The sequence below is a fragment of the Anser cygnoides genome, chromosome 3 (genome assembly GCF_040182565.1).
Source record: "Anser cygnoides isolate HZ-2024a breed goose chromosome 3, Taihu_goose_T2T_genome, whole genome shotgun sequence".
Lineage (NCBI taxonomy): Eukaryota > Metazoa > Chordata > Aves > Anseriformes > Anatidae > Anser > Anser cygnoides.
Window position 1 is genome coordinate 96,624,186 of NC_089875.1, and position 24,242 is coordinate 96,648,427.

The 24,242-nt window shown below is 39.5% G+C and overlaps 1 protein-coding gene across 1 annotated transcript in view; it reads left to right on the plus strand.

The window, feature by feature from the left end:
- The window catches only part of COL21A1 (collagen type XXI alpha 1 chain), a 119,169-nt gene that overhangs the window by 13,155 nt on the left and 81,772 nt on the right, over window positions 1–24,242 (plus strand). The window contains exons 2-3 of the mRNA XM_048078060.2: window positions 17,590–17,709; window positions 19,692–20,243. Coding sequence (XP_047934017.1) covers window positions 17,622–17,709; window positions 19,692–20,243 — 640 coding nt within the window. The 5' untranslated portion in view covers window positions 17,590–17,621. The remainder of the gene's footprint in view (window positions 1–17,589; window positions 17,710–19,691; window positions 20,244–24,242) is intronic.

The following is a 24,242-nucleotide window of genomic DNA, read 5'->3' on the forward strand; positions in this document are numbered from 1 at the left end:
AGATGAAAGCTATGTGAAAAGTAAGGATTCTGTTAAGGATAATGGCAGACATGGGGCGGGGGTGGCTGTATTAGAAACAAACTTGCAAAAGTAAAACACATGAATTCATTGTTCCTACTGCTACAAACAAGAACATGCTTGGTAGCTTCTTTAGAATTTTTCTATTCAAAATATCTCTTAGCAAAATTGAAGAAGTGTCTCTGACACGTACTTAGTGATGCTCTGTAGCACTGCTGGACAAGAGTTACCCAGCAAAGGCTGTGCCTGACTCCACACTGCCTTTCACAAGAAGGTTGCCATCTGCTAGAGGTTTCAACACCTATTAGTAGTACCCTGTTCTTACCTGGACAGTACTAGAGGACTGTAATGTAGAAATAAAGCTGTAATATATTTTTAAACTGTTTTTTTTTTTTTTAATTCATAATAATTAAATCTACTAAAACTTTCACTATGAAGTGAACTTCATGGATGGGGAACTTGATATAACATGGAATATGTTTAGAAATTCTTTACCTGGATCTGTTTTGATCTCTATTTGTGTATGTTGGCTAAAATAAACTATTTATTGTGTTCTGTTGGATAAGTTGGGTATAGAACATTCTTTCTTTGCTTCTTTATCATGTGTAACACTGTGTGTTCACGCTGCTGGATTACTATAGTTACAACAGTTTATGAATCCAACAATTAAAATGCTAATAGATATATTCTAATATCACTACAGAAATTAATAGAAATCTTGTTCATCATAGAGAGCAAATCAAAAACACAATTTTGTGTTAATATTCCAGGACATAAATGTAGGCACTGAACTCTGAGTCTGGGTTTTGTTTTCTGCTATGAAAAGCAGCATTTCCTCTTGTAACTAACTCTTTTTTACCAAGTATTTAAATATTAACTGGGGCCAAAAAAAAAAGTAAAAAAACCAACCAAGCAAAAAAAAACAATACCAAGATAAAAACAAAAACCAAAACCATCCTGCTATTGTTACCTCCAGCATCTGTAGTGTTCTGGTGATAAATGGCCAAGCTGTTTAGACATGCTTGCAGGAGGCTAAGGATTGGATATAATTAAAATGGATCACTCCCAAAGGAGAGACTGTGGAACACCATGGTCTGAAGAATCTGTGCTAGTAATGCATTTAGACCATGACTTTCCATTTACTGTAAAAAATAAAAATTGGAACTGACATTTAACAGATGAATTTATCTCCACAAGTCTTCTTTAAATGAAGTCACTAGGACTGCGTGCTTAGTATTTTTGTCCAGCTGTATAATCCTTAGTTTCCAGTGCCAGAATCAACCTTGGAAACACTTTTTGCTCTGAAACACTCTAAGTGATGCTCGGGAGTTTCTGTTCTTGGAGAGCAGTGAGAACACAATATATTAGGATTCTCCCTTGTATGTGTATTCAGTATTTTGTGTGTTTTTGGTTTTTTTTTTTCTTACCATTTTTCTAAGAGCATCAGTATAACATTTAAAAAAAAAAAAGAAAGCCCTTCTGAACTTGAATGAACTCTGGAATATGTCTGAAAATGCATCTGGCCTATTTAGAAATGTCAAATTTCTGGCATGCATAATAGCATGTTTAATTCCTTTCACTTTTTTGGAAAACCATATATTAGAATCTATGAAGATATAAAACCTGCTTTTTAAATCTGGGAAATGTATTGTATACCTGCTTGTATAACTGCTAAAAAAGAAAGCATGACATATAATCTAATCTCTTCAGGCCTATCTAGTGTCATCAATGTGCTATGTAACCAACTTGTCATAGGTCCTACCAAGTGGGCTACGTTGTTTTATCCTTTTTTTGGAACCTTCTTTGGTGATGTGGACTCTACAGAAAATGTTACATGTGTTTTGTATGTTTTGAGGTATGTGAATGATTTAGGAAAATTAATCTGCAGTAGAGTGTTTTGAAAAATATCTAAATCTAGAATATGAAGAGAGAGGTGTGCTGTTAGTGCTGCTAAATGCAGTGTTGTGGGAAGGATAGGGTTATCGTTAACTCATTCACTATAGTAAGACTTATCTAACAGTCTCTCACAAATTGCTTGATTTAGGTCACTTCAGTTAAACTCTAAAAGAATTAAGTGACTTTGCAACTGTATTCTAATAGCTTCTAATGTGGACTGCTTTGTATGTGAAGTCATCAGAGCTAGTTGCTTAATGTAGGTGGAAAAATGGATGTGGTATTTATTGTAGAATATTGTAGATATTGTATAATACAATCCAGGATACTGTAGAAATAGCCTAGAGACTGTTTTCTTCTTTCCTCCTTTCTTTCTTTTCTTTTCAGATGAGGTTGTTAAAGTTGAGCGGCTGATCACATCAGTTTGTGAGTCAGTTAAGTATAAAATTTTATATCAAAAGCAGCATAGCCAGCAGGTGATTGTCCTCTACTGTGCTCTTGTGAGACCCCGCCTGGAGCACTGCATCCAGCTCTGGGGCCCCCAGCACAAGAAGGACATGGACCTGTTAGAGTGGATCCAGAGAAGGTCCACAAGGATGATCAGAGGGCTGGAGCACCTCTCCTGTGAAGACAGGCTGAGGCAGTTGGGGTGTTTCAGCCCGGAGAAGATAAGGCTCCAGAGAGACCTTATAGTGGCCTTCCTAAAGCGGGCCTACAGGAAAGATGGGAAGAGACTCTTTGTCAGGGCGTGTAGTGGTAGGACAAAGAGAAATGGTTTTAAACTGAAAGAGATTTAGATTCTTTATACAGAAGAAATTATTTACTCAAAGGGTAGTGAGGCACTGTAACCAATTGCCCAGAGAGGCTGTGGATGCCCCCCCGTCCCTGGAATTGTTTTAAGGCCAAGGCTTTGAGCAACCTCATCTAGTGGAAGGCGTCCCTAGCCATGGCAGGGAATTGGAACTAGATGATCTTTCAGGTCCTTCCCAACAGAAACCATTCTATGATTCTACATTGGTACTATGAAACATCGTCTTGTCTAGCCAGGTTTATTGTGTGATTGGCTATATGGTATGAACAAAAAATTGTTTGAAGATGGATATTGTGCTCATTTCTGAGACTGTATGGCAGAAATTCAGTGTTATACTTTTCTGGGAGTACTTATATTTTGTTGTTAAAAGGATCTTGTTAGTACAAATGGGTTAATTCTATGTGATATGAAACGGAGGGGTGAACATTCTTCTGGAAAGCAAAGAGATATCTTCCTAAAAGAATTTGTTAAATTCCTTGTCCCTTGGTACAATCTGTTTCTCTCAGTGTTGCTCAGAAGTACTGTTGAGAGCTCTGGGGATAAATAAAAGAGTTTCTTTCTATGGTTCTGACAGAGAGAACCATTAGTTTCTTTATATTCTCCTTCTTTTAATAATTTTACCAAGCTCTTCTCAACAGGGCACAGGAACTCCTAAAGTATTTCTGGAGAGTGCTTTTGAAATAAAAAAGTTGTCTACACTGCTCTAGCCTCTAGGGGCATTTAATTTACCTGTTGCTAATTGAAGTCAAGCTAGCTGATTCAGAAATATGATGCTCCTGTATGAAGTACAGCTTTATTATTAACAAATTCTAAGCCACATAATGCCAAAGGGAGACAATGGGCAGAGTTGTTTGTTCTGATCTTTTGAGCAGAAAAGATGCAAGTGGAAAGGTGTGAAGGGGATAGAATAGGAAATTCTTCAGCTAGTTACTGTATGGGCTATAATATTGTACTAGATAAAATCTTTCAGAATAGCTTGAGGTGGGATGCTTAACATATTCAATTATTGCTCAAAAGAAGAAAAAAGTCCCTGGCTGAAACCTATGCAGATGATGAGCGCTCATGACTGTTTGGGATCACTGCTGAGTATGGTAGGAAATATCATCTCCGGGTCCTAGATGACTCTGACCCATATGTTGAAGATTGCTTCATAGACAAAGAGTGGGAGGAAGGAATTTGCCTTCTTCCCATGTGCTGTAACCTGGCAAGATGGAACAGGATGCTGCCTTCCACCCCCACTCCATCCTTGCAGTGCCAGCTTGTGGGGAATTGTCTGCAGCAGCCGAGGAAGAATTTTCCAGAATTTTGAACATTGAGATTTCTGAGAATTTCCAAGTGCATAACAAACTTGTGTGGCCCTGACTGTTGTCATTGTTGTAATGGTAAACACCTCTGATGTGAGGGTAGGTCTCTTCTCAGTATCCTGGTGACTTGGAAATATGCTCCTATTGTACTATTAAATCCTCATTATTGAATGTCTGAAGATTAAACAAGTGGCCAGTAGCATGAATGGTCTGGAGTGAGAGAAAAGGGAAAGCAAAATTAGTGGAGGTAAATGGATATATCAGGGTGCAGGGACTCTTTCATAGGGAGAGGTGATATTTGTGGTTCTCCTAGATTGGTAGAGGGCAATCCCTCCCTAGCATCCCCAAGGTATAGCTCAAGAATGTGGAACTATGTATCCAACTGGGAGTTATCACCTGAGAAAAATCCAGCACAAAGACATGTAATGACTTTAACACACGTGAATACAAACACTGACCCTTCAAAAGCAAAAGACAAGAGCTGGAGATGCTTGTGAAAGGAGGAAGGCCACCACTACTTGTTAAAAAAACACAGGCAATAAAAAGCCACTTTGAAAGTTTAAAGCTGGTGGAAGTCTGCTAAAAAGGCCCATATTGCCTTTGAGCACATAAGTTCCTTCTTGACCATCTCTGAGGTATTGTAATGGCCCATGGGCCAGCAACGTGCCCGTGTAGTCAAGAAGGCCAATGGCATCCTGTGCTGCATTAGGAATAGCATTGCCAGGAGGTCGAGGGAGGTGATCCTCTACTCAGCCCTGGTGAGGCCTCACCTGGAGTACTGTGTCCAGTTTTGGGCTCCCTAATACAAGAGAAATATGGAGCTACTGGAGTGAGTCCAATGAAGGGCTTCTAAAATGATTAAGGGACTGGAGCAACTCTCACATGAGGAAAGACTGAGGGAGCTGGGCCTGTATAATGGGATTTAACATCAAAAAATTATTTCATGTTTAAGGAAGGGAGAATAAAGTGCCAGAAGTCTACATGAAACCACTAGAACGGAACAAGATCTAAGTATAGGCTAGAGAGTTGCTGTGACTGGTACTGTGGACTGGAAACACAACCCTCAACCATTCTGTGATTATAATAATAGTTTTTATAAATATTTTATATATTATATATATTTTATCATTCCTGATGTCAAACTGGAAGACGTTTTGTAAACACTTCATGTTCAGGAATATGGCTGCATGTTCTGTGCATGTGGTGGGGAGGGTACAGTGTAGGTGTTGTGGCATGGTGTTCAGTGAATAGCCAAACTTTGTCTCCTGGTTACTGAGCCCAGTTCTGCCCTCTGAGGCATCAGGGAAACAGGGCTGTCCGGGCCTGCTTTCCTTACCCTGTTTCATTTCCTCCTCCTGTCTGCTCTTCATCTCACTGCTCTTTTACCTTCACAGGCCCTAAAACTGAATAGCTCAGGAAAGCAAATGGCTTGGAGAAGAGCAGTGTGCCTTAGGGATGGAGGGTCATGCAGCTTAAGAGCAAGTGGCCTGAATGTTGTACTCAAGAGTGAGAAGGAGAGACCCTGGAAAGGGATTGCAGAGACACAGGAACATGGAGGTTGGGCCTGCTGAGATCGTCCAGCCTAGTCCTGCTTAAAGCAGACTTGGTGTAGGCTGGTTTGGGCCTTATTCAGTTCAGGTTTGAACGACCCCAAGGATGGAGAGTTTGCCACCTCTTCCAATGTTTTCCTTCCATCCAGCTGGCATTTCTTCTGTTCCAGCATGAGCCTGTTTCCACTTGTCTTTCCACTGCTTGGCTCTGGGGAGAGCCTCTCTCCATCTCCCCTACGCCTTCCCTTTAGGTAGTTGCAGACTGCACTAAGATCTCCCCTCCTCCTTCTCTGTATTCAGACTGGAGAGAGAGAAAGATACCCCAATTTTATTCCTATTTCTCATTTAGCCTCTCACAGCCCCAGAACAGTATTTACCAGGACTGCACGCAACTTCCCCATCCCTGCTTCCCATGCCCCAAGACTCCAACGGAGTCCCCCCGAGATCTTATTTTCCTATCATTTCGCTCTTAAAGACTTGTAGCTATGCAGCATTCTTCCCTGCTGCGTCCGCACTGCCTACATTTGTTCAGCAAAGGACATTTAAATAAGGTCCTTTAAATAATTAGAAACAGGTTGATTAGCAGACAGTGAGGGATACACACGAACAGTGTATCCCTCATAATGCTTCTGAGATCGTCCCTAATAATCATTCTTTGTCAGAGGTATACTCTTTGTAGGTTACTTCAGAGATTATTTTTTTTGTTACTCTTCAGTAGATAATTGCCTCAATGTGTGCTGTTGCTACAGTGCTGGGGCAAAATAAACCAGTATGTTTGAGCGTGTGAAGTACAAGACTTGAGTGGAAACAGGGAATTACGGGATCTTACAATAGCAAGTATGTTAGAATACTATGCCCTCGTCTATGTTAACACCTCAGAAATACGATGTCAAAAACAGAGCTCAAAGGAAAATAATAGAAAGGAGAAGTCATTTGGAAAACAAGCATTGCAGTATGAACCTTATGAGAGTCAAGTATACGAAGGACAGGACTGAGTGGTGGCTTGGAGTGTGTATACATGTAGATAGAAGGAAGCAGGGGGACCTTTTAGTTTTGCTAAGAAAGTCATAAACAGAACTAGCAGATGGGGGTTCAGACAAATTCATTGTTGAAATATGGTGCAGTTTCTTAAGTGTTCAAAATACGGTGCCGTGCCTTAAAATCGAGGGTAGTTCAACAGTAGAAAAGGGGGGAGTGGGGAAAGGGGGGATGCACTCTTCAGTCATTAAAACAAAGATTAGATATATTTTCTAAAAAGCGCATTTTAATCCAGTTTATTGTAAAGTTTCTACAGCTTTATGCATATAGGGGTCAAACTAGGTCATAAAAATATCCTGGATGATCCTTTCCCTTTCCAAGATCACACAATGGCTTTGAGAAAGAAGATGAACTTTCACTTAACTGTATGGGTGTTAAAACAGCATTTCTCTACTAAATGTGTGTGCTTTGTGCAACTTAAAACAGCTTCTTGCTCAGGCACCCATCTGGGCTGTTGGGAAACACTGTTTTTTTGTGTTGTCAGAAAGTGATTTATGACATCTAGGGTGAGGTTTGTATGGTTTGTACTGAATGTTTTTTTCGTAATGCTATTTACCTGTATGAAACAAAGCTGAGAGCAGAGGGGGATACACAACAATTTCCTGGGAAGGGGCTACCCAGAAACACTGTTCATATAGGACTGGATGGCACTGGCCTTCCTCCCCCTTACCCTGCACCTTTGCAAAACCTTATTGGTGTGCATTTTCCATTCATTATTTATCCAACTCCGCAGCTTCTGTGTCCTCAGTTGTCTGGTGGACTGAAAGAAAGACATATGGTAAGGACCAGGAAGGAGTCTTAAACTTTATAAATGTAATCAAAATGATTATCTTCATATAACAGGCTGTAAAAGTCATCACATTTTAAAGAAAGTGAGCTTAAATATTTACTGGAGTATCTTTAGTCTTTTTGCAGGTGGAAGTTAGCTAAGCATGTAAACCTTGCATGTTTTAAGATTTGCCTGGGGTCATAGTGTATTTGGACCTGCAAGAGTTTATTAAAGCACCAAATTTTGGATATACTTGAAAGAATAAATATTTATGTTATAAAGATGTTTCCTCTTTGAGCATGAATGTGCTAAATTTGTTTTCTTCCTCAAAAGAATGTTTAAAATGTAGAGGGTCTGACTTAGCTCCACTGAAGAGAACTGGAGTTATTTCAAGTTTTTTGCTAGTTCTAGAATTGCGACTATTTCCATTCCTTCAGCAATCACAGCCTCCTTTGGACGACTTGTCATTATTTTCAGTAAGAAAAAGGCTAGGCTAAAACAAACGAATGAAAACCCACTGTAGTTTAAGAACCAGAACTAGAAAAGCTAGAATTCTTTTTTGTCTGTTTAGCTCATATGATTCTTCTTGCTTTGATGTTTGTGAGTTTACATATTATTGGCAAAATGTTAAGATATAATAAAATGTTTTAAAGGCCAGTCTATTCCATGATACCTTTCTGTGTAGTCTAAAGGCTGTTGTACTAAGTTCAGTGGAATGAAAAGTCCTGAAAAGACAAAAGATGTTGACAATGGCTTTCATTTAATAAAACAAAAAAATCAGGTTCTGAAGCTTGAGACATTAGCCAGCTTTTCCCATGGCTATGGACTGCTATTAATAAAAAGACAAAACGGCAATTTGTTTTACCTTTAATGGAATGTTGCCAGAAATGAGGGAAAAGAGGGAAGACTGTGAAAGAATCAGAAAGGGCTAAGATTTCAAATAAAGTTTTGAAACCTTCAGCTAAAGCAGAGTTCTGTGTTGTCATTTTTACCCCTCCCACATTTGACGGTACTTCACATGACACAGAATGGAGTTAACTAGAAGATGACGAATAACCGTAATGGGTTGGATCTGTTGTGCTTGATGTTGGAATCCAAACCTGCTTGAGGGATAAACAAAACGAGTAGGAGACGGAAAAGACAGGAAGACAGAAAATGTAACTCCTACTTCTGATGCTCTTACTTGAAAGAGACAGACAGAGCTCATAGACTTAATCTTTTCTTTGCATAGCAAGCTTGTTTTAAATCACCTGTTGCGTATTTCCTACTGCTGCTTCCTTGATTTCACTGAAAATGTTGCAGTCATCACATTGCAAAGAATGGGTCTTAACTAAGCCAACCCTAAGCTCTCTTTTTAGAAAGTAGAGAACAAAAACAAAAAGATGGCCAAAAAAAAAAAAAAGTATGGGGAAAAGGAAGGAGTGAGGCAGAAATGTTTCTCTGACATATCAGGACCCAGCTGAATTTGGCAGCAACGGCAATGTTTCTGAATCCTTTGCTGGCTTGCTTTATGCAGACTTTGAGAACGTGGCAGTAGTGGATGAACAGTTCTGTGTATCTCTAGTTCTCTGGGTATAATCCTAATTAGTCTTTAAATTGCATTAGAAGTTCTTACTTGCATTGGTTCAGTTTTTATGTTACCATTATGCGTCTTTCTATCAACATTCATTACAGATTGTTGTACCTTTCTGTCAGACTTCAGCCAATTTCTCTGGTGGTTTCATTACCAAACTATTTATAATTTTGAGTTATTGCGCTATGTGCCCCAATGACTATTTTCCTTTCTTTATCAACACTTGTTGTTGGCCCAATTAAGTTCTGCATTCCTCAGTGCAGACAGAATTGTCTCCCAGGCTATTGTTCCAGGATTAAATTGTCATTTGGATTAATTTTCTATTTATTTTTTTTTAAACATGCATATACATATGTACACTTAAAATTAGAAATTTTGGGTTTCCAGTGGGAGTAAGTTCAACTATTCCTTACACAGAATCTTATTATCATATCCGACTTTAGTTTCAACTGTACAGTTTGAGTGTCAGATTTTATCCTATTGATTAGCTGTTTTGTTTCCTTTGGATCTGTCCAAGGAGGGAAAATTCTGTGGAATCTCAAGTTGCTTGATAAAGAGAGAGAAAACAGCATGGGCTTTCACAGGCAGGATGACATCATGATTTCCAGGGAGACCTCAAATTCATTTGTTGCAGCCAGGATGCTGAGCTGCCAGTGGTGGTTGCTTACATAAGTTGCCCATCCTATATTGTTTTCAATCAGTTGTGTATCAATCCAGCAGCTCAAGTGCTGTGGTAAAACTTCTTTTTTCTTTAACCCATAATAACTAATCGCTGTAACATGGCACAGCGTCATCTTGGAGTGGGAGCAAAGTGCAAAATGCCAGAAAGAAACTGGATTTAAAAATGCAACCCTTCTGTGATTTCAGATGTTGGAACATGAATACAAACTTTCTCTGCTGTAAACTGGAGGAGACTGTGTGATTGCTGTGCTGTGCTGAAGCATATGAAAAAGAACAGTCAGCCCCATCCCACTTAAGAGGACTGTTTAGCTTTCAGAAATATTTGTTTTTGCTTGGATTAAAATATGTATCAGTAGCATACGTTCACCTGTGGCATAGGTGAATGAAACATCAGACATAAACGTGAAATAGTTGTTAGTGCCTTTTTTGAGCCATGGGCAAGAAATCCAAAATAACATTTGAGCAGCAGCAAATGTTGAACAGATCGTGCTAGCGTGTGCTCGAGGGACCACAGAAGCATATGATGTGTGAGAATGCAGATGAGATGTGATGTTACTGTGGCACATTTGGTATTTCAGGAGATATCCCATGTGGGGGAAGAAAATGGAATAATTTTACAGTGTGGAGCTTGTGTGTTTGTGAGCCTTTTGTAGCCTTGGGAGTGCTAGTCGCCTTAAGGCTTGCAGAAGCCCTGCAGCAGTGCTTGGTGATGTGGGTGCACACCCACTTCACTCACCTTTCTGAATGGGCTGCTGCAGTTTATCCAACCTCTCTAATATTCGTTCACTTTCTGCAGGTGCTTGGACATTCACCTTCAGCTAACCAGGTCACTTTGCCATTGTCACTGCACAGCTCCTTCTGCTTCAGCCGTGGACTTGATGTACTCAGCTGCAATAGGCTTTTTTTGTCTGCATCTCTCCTTGCTTCTTCTTTCATGTGTCTTTCCAGCTCTGCTTCTGTTCTTTAGTTTATTTACCAGGTAGGCTTTTCTAAGGAGGGGGAACAAAGCAGTCACCTCGTACCTTTGTCACTATTGTAAAAAGAAAGATAGGTAGGAACCTGGGGAAGGGCCCAAATAAAATCTCCATTCACCTGTGTGTTAAGAGAGTCCATCCAATGCTTTCTGCTTGATTTCAGGATTAGGAAATAAAATGTTTCTGTGTACTATAACTGCATGTGTCTGTATAACAGCAATAATATAAATAAGTATAAATACTGCTTAGCCAGAAAAAAGCCATTATACAACTACTTTTCATTCTTGTTGCACTAGAATTAACTATAATACCAATATAGAAAACTCATAGTATATATAATTTACACACATAATTCTCTTTCTTGACCCCTCTTAGTAAAAACTCATCTGAACTACTCTGTAATCAAGTATGAAGTGCTGTGGAACAGTCCTAGTATGAATGTAATTATACCAGTGATTGTACCAAAATAGTTCATTCCAACATAGAAAGAAATGGTATGGGAGTACTGATGTACTTTTTTTACTGTAAGAGATTTTATCTATTGATGTACAGTCTTGCATTTACGTACATCTATTTACGTTTAAACTGAGCCTAAATTGTGGTAACAGCCTCACCCTCCCCAGGCAAAGCTGTTTTTCTTTTAAATGATTGTAAATATAATAACCTCATCAGTTGTGCACCCCCCCTCCCCCCCCCCCAAAAAAAAAATAAATGAAGAGGAGCAATGTGGAAAATATGAATGCAGAATGGGACCGAAATCCAAGTGGAAATATATAGAGATTCAGATGTATTCTTTGTTAAAAAGTAACTGACTTGGAACGACCTCATTGACTTTTTGAATGCCTAGGACTAATAATATCAGGAATAAGAATAAACAGTTAAATAGAAATTGCCCCAGCATTTTATTTGTAAGACCCATGAATTTTGAAAACCCAGACTGTGTATAAAAAGAAGGTGATTCAATACTGCATTACTTTTCCACATTATTTAATGCGTATAAATCAGGATTTTCAGGGCTTTTCTCTCGCTGTACAATTTCTATGTTATTACATAAGTTTTGGAAATACAAAAAATCTCCAGTATGTCCTTTTAATCATTATAATGTTTTAATCTTTGTACCTTTGTAGGCCAAACCTAACGATCCCTAGTTGAATTAAGAGATGTTTGTGCAGTGATGTAATACGAGAGAAGTGTTAATTTATACTTGGAAGATGAGATGATATACATAACCTTTAGTCTGATTATTTTCCTGGAATGCTGGAAAAGGTTAAAATCATACCCTTCACGGCTTCTTTCTTAGGCAGTAGCTAGCAATGGGAAGAAGTGAAGAAAGGCATTACTCCTCTGTAACAGTTCTCGAGCAAGAAATCTTTATGTGGCAGGGAAGCCAGGGTTTCAGAGAAAGGAAATCTCTCTCTCTGTTACCCAGTTTGAATAGTGACAAAGCTGCACTGAAGAGCAAATATTTTTGATTCTGGAAGATTCCAAATTTCTCTAAATGGAAAGTTTTTTCAGAAGGTATTCCTAGAGTAAAGTGATATACTTATCTGGGCACTGGAAAGCTACTGTGGAAAGACTGCATCAGTAGGCTGCCTTTCGAGACAGAAGGTGTTGCTTTTAGGCACCTTAAATATAGAGTGGAAATCGTGCCTAACCTGCTTAGCCATCTAAATTTCCTGCTGAAAACTTAATTTCGATGTGAAATTCTTCTGCTGTGTATGCATACAGAAGATGCTGTTGTCTGAGCCTCCCTCTATGCGCTTTTGTGTAGTAAAGATGTTTTGAGAGCTGCATGCTTTTGCTTCTGCCATCCCAACACAGAGCAGAGGCCTTTTCGTAAGATGTTTGGGATCGCTCTGTGCAAGACAGTCTGTTTTACACCAGGGGACTTGTTTTCACTCACTCTAAACATCCCTTTTGCTACCAAAGAGGCAAGGGAAAACAACAACATCAAAAAAAACCACAACAAGATAAAAAGCTTACAGTGAAGAACAGAATGGTCATACTGAGTCACACTAAACGTCCACTCAGCCCAGTATCCTCTCTCAGTTAATGTCTGATAGGCCCTTGTGGCTTTGAATTAAACAGGTTTCTGGAGCTGGGAGATAGCCAAGGGCTTGCTTCGGCTGCCCTGTGCATCACTAGAATTGCGAAGCCTCTGGGGGTGGTACACAGTCCTCTTATGGTGGAAAAATGAAAGAGACGTGGGGGGGGGGGATGCTTTGGAAAGCATGGTAATGTATATGATACTTCTCTACTAATACTCTCCCAGTGCCCAAACCTTTACTTCAGCCGGATGCGATGTCTGTGTATTTATTTAGCAGTCCTGTATAGAATTCTGTTTCATTGTCTCCCATATACTAAAACTGGTTTGGTATAATAAAGAGGTAGGAAGAAAAAATGATAAATACGTTTTCCTGGTTACATTTGGCAAAACCACAAATTTACTCGTGAACAGATGATTTGTAGAGACAGGCTAAAATTTTTATTTTAAATATTCTTTTCTGTTAAACAGATTAAAACAAATTTTTGTTCAAATTTTTCACTTAGTTCACTGTAATACATTCAGCTATGCCTGCCTACTGTTTGGCTCCCTGCAGATGCAGAGAAGATAAGGAGCAAACAAGAATCAGTCCCTTGTCCCTCTGCCTGTGCAAGGCTGGGGCTCATTTAGCACCCCTGAGTGCTTCCCCACGTGGTCTGAGGCAGCTTCTAAGCTCCAACAGCAGCAAGTTGGCACAAGGACCCTGACTTCTCCCAGCAGCTGATAGAGCTCTCTCCGGGCACAGAAGAAAGCAGGGACCACCTTTCAGAAAGGCAACTTGCTGTTTCTCTTCCAGAAGAGAAAGATGGAAAGGACATGATCAGCAGGGACTAATTTTGTCTTCTGGCAATGTCAGTGGAGAGGTCCTAGGCTGATATTAATGGTGGCCTCTCCATGGTAGCAGTGAGGCACTTTGGCAAGAATTTTCTGTAAGTGATTTCAAGTGCAATTCTGTTGCCTGTGCTGTAATTACTGTGTTGACAAGACACAGAAGTTTGGTCTCTAGAGTTGTTGGTTTGGCATCTCTTTTGACTATTAAAAGTGCTGTGCTATATTATTATTTTCTTTAAATAAATTGAATGCTGGATAGTTCCTGGAATCCTCAATGGGTGGTTGCTTAAGTCTTGGGTTTATCCTTTTAATTTTGGTTTCTATTAGTAAGTCTGTTTTGGACTACCATGTACTTATTTGGCTTTGTACTTAATAATGAACTTCTCAAGTTCAGTATCTCATATTTTTCAGGTTTTGTTGTAAATGAAATACAGAAGGACTGTCACAAATAGATGGAAAATTTGATCCACTAAGGGAATACAATTTAATTCTGCAAATCAGATAAGCCTGTATTGCAAATTATTTTAATGACTTTTTTTTTAAGAAATATCATGAGTTGGAGAATGGTTTTCACCAAGAGAAATCTTCTTCTAATGTAATAGTTTAATTACTTTAATGTCTTTCAAGGTTAAAGACTTAACCTGAAGGCTGCTGTAGCATTCACCAGTGAAGAAAGGAAATTTCTTCAGTGTGAGAATTGAGATGTATATTATGCATGCCTTGTAATTCCCTCCCGTGCTTCCCACACCGATGCCTGATAGCTTGTGAAGCATTTGCAACATTGTTTCTTTCATCGGTGGAGCAAGGAGGTCGGATATGCCCCACTTTTAGAGGCCATGGCTGCATGGTGAACAAAAGTTCTTGCTGTTTGGGTACATGGGGCTGAGGCCAGGAGGACCTTGTTAATGTTTTTGCTTTCTTGTTCTACTGTTTTTTTCTTTTCTTTTTTCTTTTTCTGCTGGGACTTTTGTTTTGCATAGGACAAGGACAAGGACATGTTTTGCGTAGGACAAGGACAACTTGATGAGAGCTGAACAGCGGGATAGTACGAGGGCTATGCCGTTAGGTTTTGCCTGTTTAAAATACATCCATGAATGAAAGGAGCAAGAAGGAGAACACAGAACTGAAAAAATCAGGGGACAACATATTTCTGTTTGGTGTGTAAGTGGGACACACCACAGCACATCTCCGAGAATTTTCCTTTCCTTACGTCTAGTTCCCCTGTAACATCCCTCATCTCCTATTTGCAGGGGTTTTGACAAGACCTTTCCCTCTGCTCCTAAACCAGACTCCCTGACCGTCCCTGTACACCAGAGCAGCCAGTAATTGCTGCTTTCACACATACCTCTTCCGTGGTGAAATGGTAGAGAGTCTGAAGGTCCTTCCTCAGGAGCACAGGAGCTGTGAGCAGGACTTCAGAGCTGCTCTTTTCTCTCCCACTAGGCCAGCTCTTCTCGTGGTGCTGAAGGCTCTGAGCATCTTCCTCTTTCCTGTAGCTTCTCTTGTTCCTGCTGAACCGGGGTCTTCATCTCTCAAGGGATCAGTGGGTAAATGTTTGGGGAGAGATGAGCAGAGATGAAAGGGGGCGTTGCAGTTTAAGGAAGGCATTAATGGCTTCTTCAGGGGTTTATGGAAGCGAGCAGCATCCTGGCATTCCTGTGCAACCCGAAATGCCTTCACTTGTGGCAGGGAGCACGTACAAGTTTTGTGTTGTGGGGAGTGTCTTGTTAAAATAATTTTGTAGATTTTGTGCTATTTTATTTTCAAAAAAAGGTGAAATATTAGCAGTCACTGTACTGTTTTTGGTCAAGATACATTGAAGTCCCTTCTTTTTTATTGCTGTAGTATCATCTTCCTTTTGCATAAATTTTGTGTATTTTATGTAAGTAACCATTTAGACAACCCCAGAGATGACAAATAACAGAAATTTGTTATTGTACTGTTGTGATACTGTTGTGATACTCAATCTTCTTTTTCAAAGCTGTTCCATAGTATTTTTTTAGACTTTTTTCTGTTGGGGTATTGGTGGGAGGAATCTGTGGGATTCTGTAGTTCTTTGGGGCCAACATTGTGTTGTTTTGATACGTATTAATGCAAAATAGTCTGTTTTTTGGTGGTTTTTTTTTTTTTTTTAGTTTCAGTTTTAGGCTAATATTTTTCTGATAAAGAATACAGCTGTGCTTCTTAGTGACCTGCTAGTCAAATTCCCACACAGATTTCATTTCATATGTTCTTTTTTGGTATTGCTCAATTTGGTGCATCTTACCTTTCGGTAAACATGTGCTGCTGAAAAGGCTGAAAGTGATTTTAAAATTATGAAACTTACAAATCATCAAGTCTGAAAAATGCAAATTGTCCACTTACACTATAGTAGGCATGTAATACGTGAGAAAATCTTAGTATTTATACATGCAATTCATAGTTTAAACAGATCCTTTTTCCAATAGCTGGGACAAGGAATTGCTACTTAGTCTATTTAAATGAAGTTGACATCCCAGTATTTGTGTAGCATCATTGAAGCAGTGCATCGTATATCCTATCCCATAGATCACAAAGTACATCTGGTTTCTCACTCATTCTATCGTAAGGTAATATGAAAAACAAAGTATGGTGTTACATTGTAATTATCCATGATCTGAACGTGATATTTAATAGCATAATCATGTTTTTTGCATTATTAATTTTTGGGGGGTTATACTAGGTATCAGTTGCATTTCCTGGTAATTGATTTTCTACATTCCGTGAGATTGTGGATATTTTTTTATCTTATGGAATGAATGGCTTATAAGCAGTGGGAAAAGCAAAGAAGCTGACTAAAAATCAAGATGACTACTTATTTCATTTTACTTATTTCTTCTCCTAAGAGGCACTTGCATTAGGTATGCTGAATTTTGTTGTGGTGTATATTTGGAGAACAGTATTTTCCAGCATACAGAAGTTTCAGAACACACCTTTTTACTAGTAATATGGTAGACACCTTGCCTACCCTGAAGAGTTCAAAATTAAAGATTGGCTATACAAAAAGAGCAAATGCGAGCAACTTTCATCCTCCCTCCAATATAATGACGTTTAATTTTGCTGTGTAATAAATATTTTCACATATATTTGTCTGCTTAGATAAAAGTGTACGTCAGTTTGATGTAGGCATAAGTAAATGCTTATGACTAGAAGAAAAAGATGTGAAAAGGGAAGGGAATATACTTAGAAAAAAATCGTTTTGCATTGAAGGATGAGACGATGATATAAAAGATTCATTAATTTTTTTTCTTCCTCTGAGATAATATATCACTAACACAGTACTCCAGAAATGTATCTTTTCCTATTATGATTTTTTATGCAATAAATAATAATAATAATAAGTAAAAAATGTGACTTAATTTAGGTAAATATGTTAAAGAATACTTATGACAGCAACATGAGACCAAAATTGCAGGTTTGCTTTTTTTGAACTATGTTCTTTTGGAGGTGTCATTCACAGACCATGATAACAAAGGAGATGATATAAACCAAATTAAAACAATATAAAGTTGAAGATGCATATCATTTATATAACCCTGAGGTTTATGGGACACAGTTGATGGGGGTTGGTGTTTGCTGGGCCCCTGACTTCTGGTGGCAGACCCAGCTCCAGGGTGGAGGAGTCAGAGGTGTGCTGGACTCCCTGATGCAGGCAGGTGCGTGTGTTGAGACTGCAGTAACTTTCCCACAGCAGTACCTGGTACGTAAACACTTGCCATATATTGGAGCAGGAGCTGTCAAGACTTTGGATAATGGCATCAGAGGGCGATAGCAGGTGGGTAAGTGTAGCTGTTACCGATCATATAACCTACTCATGTATGTACCTAGCAAGAGGAATATACATACAATATATATATGCATGTGCCTTGGTGAAAACTGAGCTTCCACAAACTCCATTTTGGGCTTGTGTGCCTGAATGACACTTTTTGGGTCTGAGGTCCATTGCAGGCTGGCTTCACGACAGAGCCTGCAGATTCGTTTCAAAGCTGTTCCTCATACACAGGTTTTAAAACAAATAAATTTGGATTTATTTATTTTTGTAATATAATGGCACTGTTTTTTCTCTTTATTTCTTCCCTTTCCAGTTTAATCTCAAGATTTTGAAAATACAATACACATGGCACAGATCGTAAAACTTTTTCAGACACTGTTAATTCTGATACTTCATGATTACATCTCAGCTGAAGATGGAGAAACAAGAGCAAGTAAGTCTTAATTTTTGTATTTCAGGTAAAGGCAATTCCAAAGCATTCCTTATATTTATAATATCCATGTTCAGGTCCACGTGCACAGAATACAGAATATATGGTGGATATTTCAGCAAAGCACTGGGTCCAATGCTATCCAAAGTCCCTTCCAGCCTAAACTACTCTGTGATTCGTGTCCCTGGACCTGGCTATTTATCTTCTCTCTTGTACTCTGAAGAGTGACACTGTGCTCACCACTTGAAACTTCTCCCAGTGTCTCTTTTCTTTGCCATCACCTGCGCTGCAAAAGCATCTGGCTGTGGCCACTTGCTTTCAAGGAAGGTGAAGTCTTGACAAGAAGTTTCTGTAGACATAAGTCAGGACAAAGCAAAACTCTTCTTCATAGCATGGAGCTCCAGCCTTTCATGAAACAGAAGGTACAGTTATACACAGCAACTCCCATGACCCCACATACCGTGGGATCAGATTAATCTCTCCTGATTTGGGCCATCTCTTTGGTACCTTGTGTATCCATTATCTCAGATCCTTTCACAGTGGATGGGAGGTAGCTCTCCCCTCCAGAAAGTTATTCCCTCCATCTGAGGATGTGCATGTAAAATAGATAGCACTGACATACAGAAACACTTGTGTCTGTCTGTGGCCTGTAGTTGGCAATTTGGTTTGAAAGCTCCGTTTATGAGTGGCTACAGCTAGAGGTGCTGAATCCATGCCACATCATCATGCAGTTATGATGACATTTATAAGGAGAGTGCATTGTATTTGCTAAATTAATAGGTGATTTTGTGTTCTGGAGTTTGACTTCTTCACTGATCATTTTTCTTATAATAAAATCAGAATATACTATTAGCAACATGCAGTCGAAACTCAGGACTTTATAATAACTAGTTTTGTAAGTGCCAAGTAATAGTGTCAGAAGTGCATTAGAACATATTTGCAGGAGTGGATATTACTACTGAATTCTGCAGTATGTAGACTATAGCATTCCTCTTCAGTGTGTTTGATTTGTGTTGTGGTTTAGCCCCAGCAGGCAGCTCAGCCCCATACAGATGCTCATTCACTCTCCCCAGGTGGGATGGGGGAGAGAATTGGAAAGGTAAAAGTGTGAGAATTCATGGGTTGAGACAAAGACAGTTCACTAGGTAAAGCAAAAGCTGTGCACACAAGCAAAGCAAACCAAGGAGTTCATTCGCTACTTGTTGAGTGTTAAGTGTTAAGTGTTGAGCCACTTCCAGGAGAGCAGGGCCTATCACGTCATAGTTCCTTGGGAGGACAAATGTCATCACTCCAGACGTCCCTCTCTTTCTTTCCACCAGCTGTTATTGCTGAGCATGACGCCACATGGTGTGGGACATCCCTCTGGCCAGCCTGGGCCAGCTGTCCTGGCTGTGTCCCCTCCCAGCTCCTGGTGCACCCCCAGCCTCCTTGCTGGCAGGGCAGCACGAGGAGCTGGAAAGTCCTTGGCTCTGTGTGTGCACTGCTCTGCAACGACTAAAAGTATTGATGTGTTATCTCCGCTATTTTCATCAGAAATCCAAAACACAGCTCTGTGTGAGCCTCTACGAAGAAAATTAACTCTATCCCAGACAAAACCATGACATTTTACTAACAAAAATGAGTTCTTATGTTGACCAATCTCTCCAGACAAAGAGATATGCGAAAAAAAAAAAGTATTCCTCTCTGCTGATTGCATGAAATACAATTGGCAGCTAAGGAACTGAATTCCAGAATATTTCGTAGTTGTTTCTGGTGATAATGTAAAAAACAGAAAATGGTATGGTTTTCAGATATGAAGTTGGATCCGTTTGATTTACAGAAACAATCTTGTTTTCTCTAACAAAGTCAGCTGATTTTTTTTAATGGAATGTATTTATTGATATAGATTCTAATACAAACACTATTAAAATGGAAAAAAAATTTCCTGTGGAAGAGAAGAGTGGATGAGTTCACTAAAATATTTGTTTCATATGTGTTCTTTTTAGGCTGCAGAACTGCTCCGGCTGATTTAGTCTTTATCTTAGATGGCTCTTACAGTGTTGGCCCAGAAAACTTTGAAATAATCAAAAGATGGCTTGTCAATATTACAAGAAATTTTGACATAGGACCAAAGTTTATCCAAGTTGGAGTTGTCCAGTACAGTGATTACCCTGTACTTGAAATCCCCCTAGGAACACATGAATCCACTGAAAACCTCATCAGGGAAATGGAATCCATACACTACTTGGGAGGAAATACAAGAACAGGAAGAGCTATTCAATTTGCCTATGACCATCTTTTTGCAAAATCTTCAAGATTTTTAACAAAAATAGCTGTTGTTCTCACTGATGGAAAGTCCCAAGATGAAGTCAAAGATATAGCAGCAGAAGCAAGGAAAAATAAAATCACTCTGTTTGCAATTGGTGTTGGCTCAGAAATTGAAGAGGATGAACTTAAAGCTATTGCTAACAAGCCTTCATCAACTTATGTATTTTATGTTGAAGATTATATTGCAATATCCAGAATTAAAGAAGTTATAAAGCAGAAACTCTGTGAAGGTGAGTGATCATAAAATGTTTTAGAAGGTGTGCAGAATGGACTTCTGTACCCATTTTCCTTTAGTTCACAAGCAGAATTCATGATTAGTGTAGTCTAAGGCACTTGATAACCTATACTATGATCTTGCTTCATTTTGATATTGTTTGCCAAAATCCCTCCCAAAATGTTATTTTCTCCATTAAACAAAGAGATATACTTCAGAAAGATGCAGTATGTTAGCACAGTATGTGTTTAATTTCACTATGTGGGATTTTGCCCTAAGCACCAAATTTTTTGCATTGATAGAGTTTAGAAACCCTAAAATAGTTGAGCAATTCTCAGAGTGCTGAGACCACAGGGCTTACTTTATCCCTTTTCCTAGGTTCAGTTGATACTAATCTACAATTCAGCATTTCTTCTTGACAGTTGAGAGGATAGCCTATTATTACAAACAGGAGTTCTTCCTCTAGCATGTGTTGAAAAACCCAGAAGAGAGACTCTTGGCAAAAGTGCCTGGAATTGTAGCAAGCTGTTATGATCTTTTAAAAAAAGGATTTTATAAAAGAATTAGCCAAGACCAACATTGTAAAATAACTTTTCAGTTTTAGAATGCTAGCAGCGTTATTGCATTGAGTTTTCTGATAACTTTGTAAAACAACGGCTTTCCTGAATATAAAAAAAAGCTTGCAAATGTCTTCTAAAATATATTACTCAGAAGGGCTGTATTATACAATGAGTATGCATCACTGCTATGTTGTATGTTTTATTACCAATAATTGATGGAAGTCGTATTTCAGTTGTACCGTATTTCTGCACTTAATAAGAGTGAAAAACAAGTTTTCATTTTTTCTCACTGAGAGTATTGACTTCCCTGAAAAAAATATGGTCATATTTATGTTGAGGTTAATAGTGTTTATTTCTTGATAAAATTATGAAAATCATAATAATTCCATGTGGCTGATGTAAAGTAAGGTAAAGTCTGTCAAAAAATTAAATCAGCTAAGTGCAGCTAAATTCTTTAATAAAACTTCATACAGGGACAAATTCCCCAAAATAAACACAATATTTTCTTTAAATAAACTTCAGAAAAAGTGACATATTTCATCAAGATGTATTTCCTGCTTTCAGGAGTAAGTTTAGGGACATGGTTTAGCAGTGGACTTATAAGTTAGGTGGATGGTTCGACTTGATGATTTTAAAGATCTTTTCCAACCTCAGTTATTCTATTATTTTATGTTTACTAATATCCTTTAAAATTCAAGTGAGACATTTGACTCAACTCTTACATGCAAAATACTGTTTCCTTTTACTTGTTTTAAGTGTTTTACTATTTTATTTCAAGTGCCCCTTTGCTTCCATGCCCTTACGTCACACTCTTCCCTCACATTAGCATTCAGAGATACCTCATGAGAATAGTGATCACTGCCAGCTTTGTTTCTAACTGCAATGTTTTTAACAGGTGAACTCAAAGACTAGTAAACTGGAAATTTTATATCTGAGTGGTAGATTATTTTATTTCTGTTGTTAAGATTTGATTCTGGGAGAGGAAGTATACCCCTTACTCCATAAGGGTAAAGCAGCAATGATTTGACTGTGATCAACCACATGAAACTTCCTCAAAGTTAAATTCTGACTTAATCATCTGCGTTGTAATGTTTAAAAAAAATACTTGCCTTTACTCTTTGGAGTTTTTAGGTTTGTTATTTAATGAACGTAGATACAAGAGCATAGGGGCAGTGTTTATTTTTTGGAAAAAGAAGGCTAAAGTTTTGTGGCTTATGTAGCAAGTAGAGCTGATATGAATTGTCTTGCGGATGGAGGGCTGTTGTGCATCTTTTGGGAACTTCAGTATTTGTTTTAGAGTAGGCAGTGTGAAAAACAGCTGCTGAACATGTCTTCCAGAAAGAAGAACAAGGAACTCCTGACAAAACTGAAAGATAAGCAGGAGGCGTACAGGAGGTGGAAGCAGGGGCAAGCCACTTGGGATGAATATGGAAATGTCTGTCAGAACGTGCAGAAATTCAACAAGGAAGGCCAACGCCAATTTGAAATTAAATCTGGCTAGGGATGTCAAGGACAGCAAGAAGGGCTTGTTCAAATACATCAGCAACAAAAGCAGGAAAATGTGGCTCCCCTAATGAATGGAGTAGGGACTCTGGCAACAGAGGATGCGGAGAAGGTAGAGGTGCTGAATGCCTTCTTTGCTTCAGTCTTTGCTGAGAAGGCCAGCCCTCAGGAATACCTAACCCAGGAGACCAGGGAGAGAAGGTCTGGATGAAGGAGGACTTTCCCTTGGTCGAGGAGGATCAGATTAGAGATCATTTAGGCAAGCCTGACATTCACAAATCCGTGGGCCTTGATGGGATGCATCCATGAGTGCTGAGAGAGCTGGTGGTATCATTGCTAGGTATCATTACTTGATCATCTTTGAAAGGTCGTGGCAATCAGGAGAGGTGCCTGAGGACTAGAAGAAAGCAAATGCCTCTACAGTCTTCAAAAAGGGCAAGAGGGAGGACACAGGGAAGTACATGCCAGTCAGCCTTACCTCAGTCCCTGGATGGAACAGATCATCCTGGAGGCCATCTCTAAACGTGTGGAAGACAAGAAGGTGATCAGGAGTAGTCAACATGGATTCACCAAAGGGAAATCATGCTTAACCAACCTGATTGCTATGGTGGAATAACTGACTGGATAGATGAAGGGAAAGCAGTGGATGTTGTTTGCCTGGACTTCAGCAAGGCTTTTGATCCTGTTTCATGTTTTCCATGATCATGTTTCCCGTGATCTCACAGGCAAGCTCAGGAAGTGTGGGCTGGATGAGTGGAAAGTGAGGTGGATTGAGAACTGGATGAATGGCAGGACTGAGAGGGTGGTGTTTAGTGGCACAGAGTCTAGTTGGAGATCTGTAGCAATTGGTGTCCCCTGTGGGTCAATAGGTCCAGTATTATTTAACTAATTCGTCCATGACTTAGATGAAGGGATAGAGTGCCTCTTCACTGAGTTTGCTGGTGATACAAAACTGGAAGGACTGGCTGACACCCCAGAGTGCTCTGCTGCCATTCAGAAGGGTCTCGACAGGCTGGAGAGATGGGCAAAGAGGAACATCTTGAAATTCAACAAAAGCAAGTGCCAGGTCCCGCACCTGGGGAGGAATAACCCCGCACATCACTAAAGGCTGGGCCTGACCTGCTGGAAAGTAGCTCTGTGGAGAAGGACCTGGAAGTCAGGGTGGACAAGTTGACCATGAGCCAGCAATGTACCGTTGCAGCCAAGAAGGCCAATGGTATCCTGTGCTGCATTAGAAAGAGCACTGCCAGCAGGTTGAGGGAGGTGATCCTCCCTGTCTACTCAGGTGAGGCTTCACTGGGAGTACTGTGTCCAGTTCTGGGCTCCCCAGTACAAGACAAATGTGGAGCTCCTGGAGTGAGACCAGTGAAGTGCTACTAAGATGATTAAGGGAGTGGAGCATCTCACATGAGGAAAGGTTGAGGGAGCTGGGTCTGTTCAGCCTGGAGGAGTTTTTGAGATGAGTAAGAAGGAAAGTTGACTTGGACATTGTATTTTTTTCCTTGTAGCATTCAGAAGGTAGACATTTTAGTTTCCTTAATGTAGGCAAGGAATTCTTCCTTGTTCTTGGATGATGTTCTTGAATGTTCTTGGAATTCTTCTTGTAGAACCAGACAAATAACTTGTAATATATTTTTAATTTGGGAGTCAGGTGACATTTTGCTTTGAGGAGGAAAAGAAAACCAAGGGGAACGTATGCAGCTTCTTGCTGCTGCCCCAAGTACTTGTGGCATGTCCCCTTAGTGTGAATTGTCCTTTCCCATGAACAGGGTAGCTTCTGACTGCCCTTAAGTTGGCTAAAAAGAGAAGACATGCAGTGTTGCGCATATTATAAAGTGAAGCCAGTCTAGACCTTTGAACTGATAATTCCCTGGCACTGAAACATGACTTCTCCAGCCCATGGCTGTTCCAGAAGGAGTTGAGAGAACTCTCCGCCCCTTCTTTGAAATGTG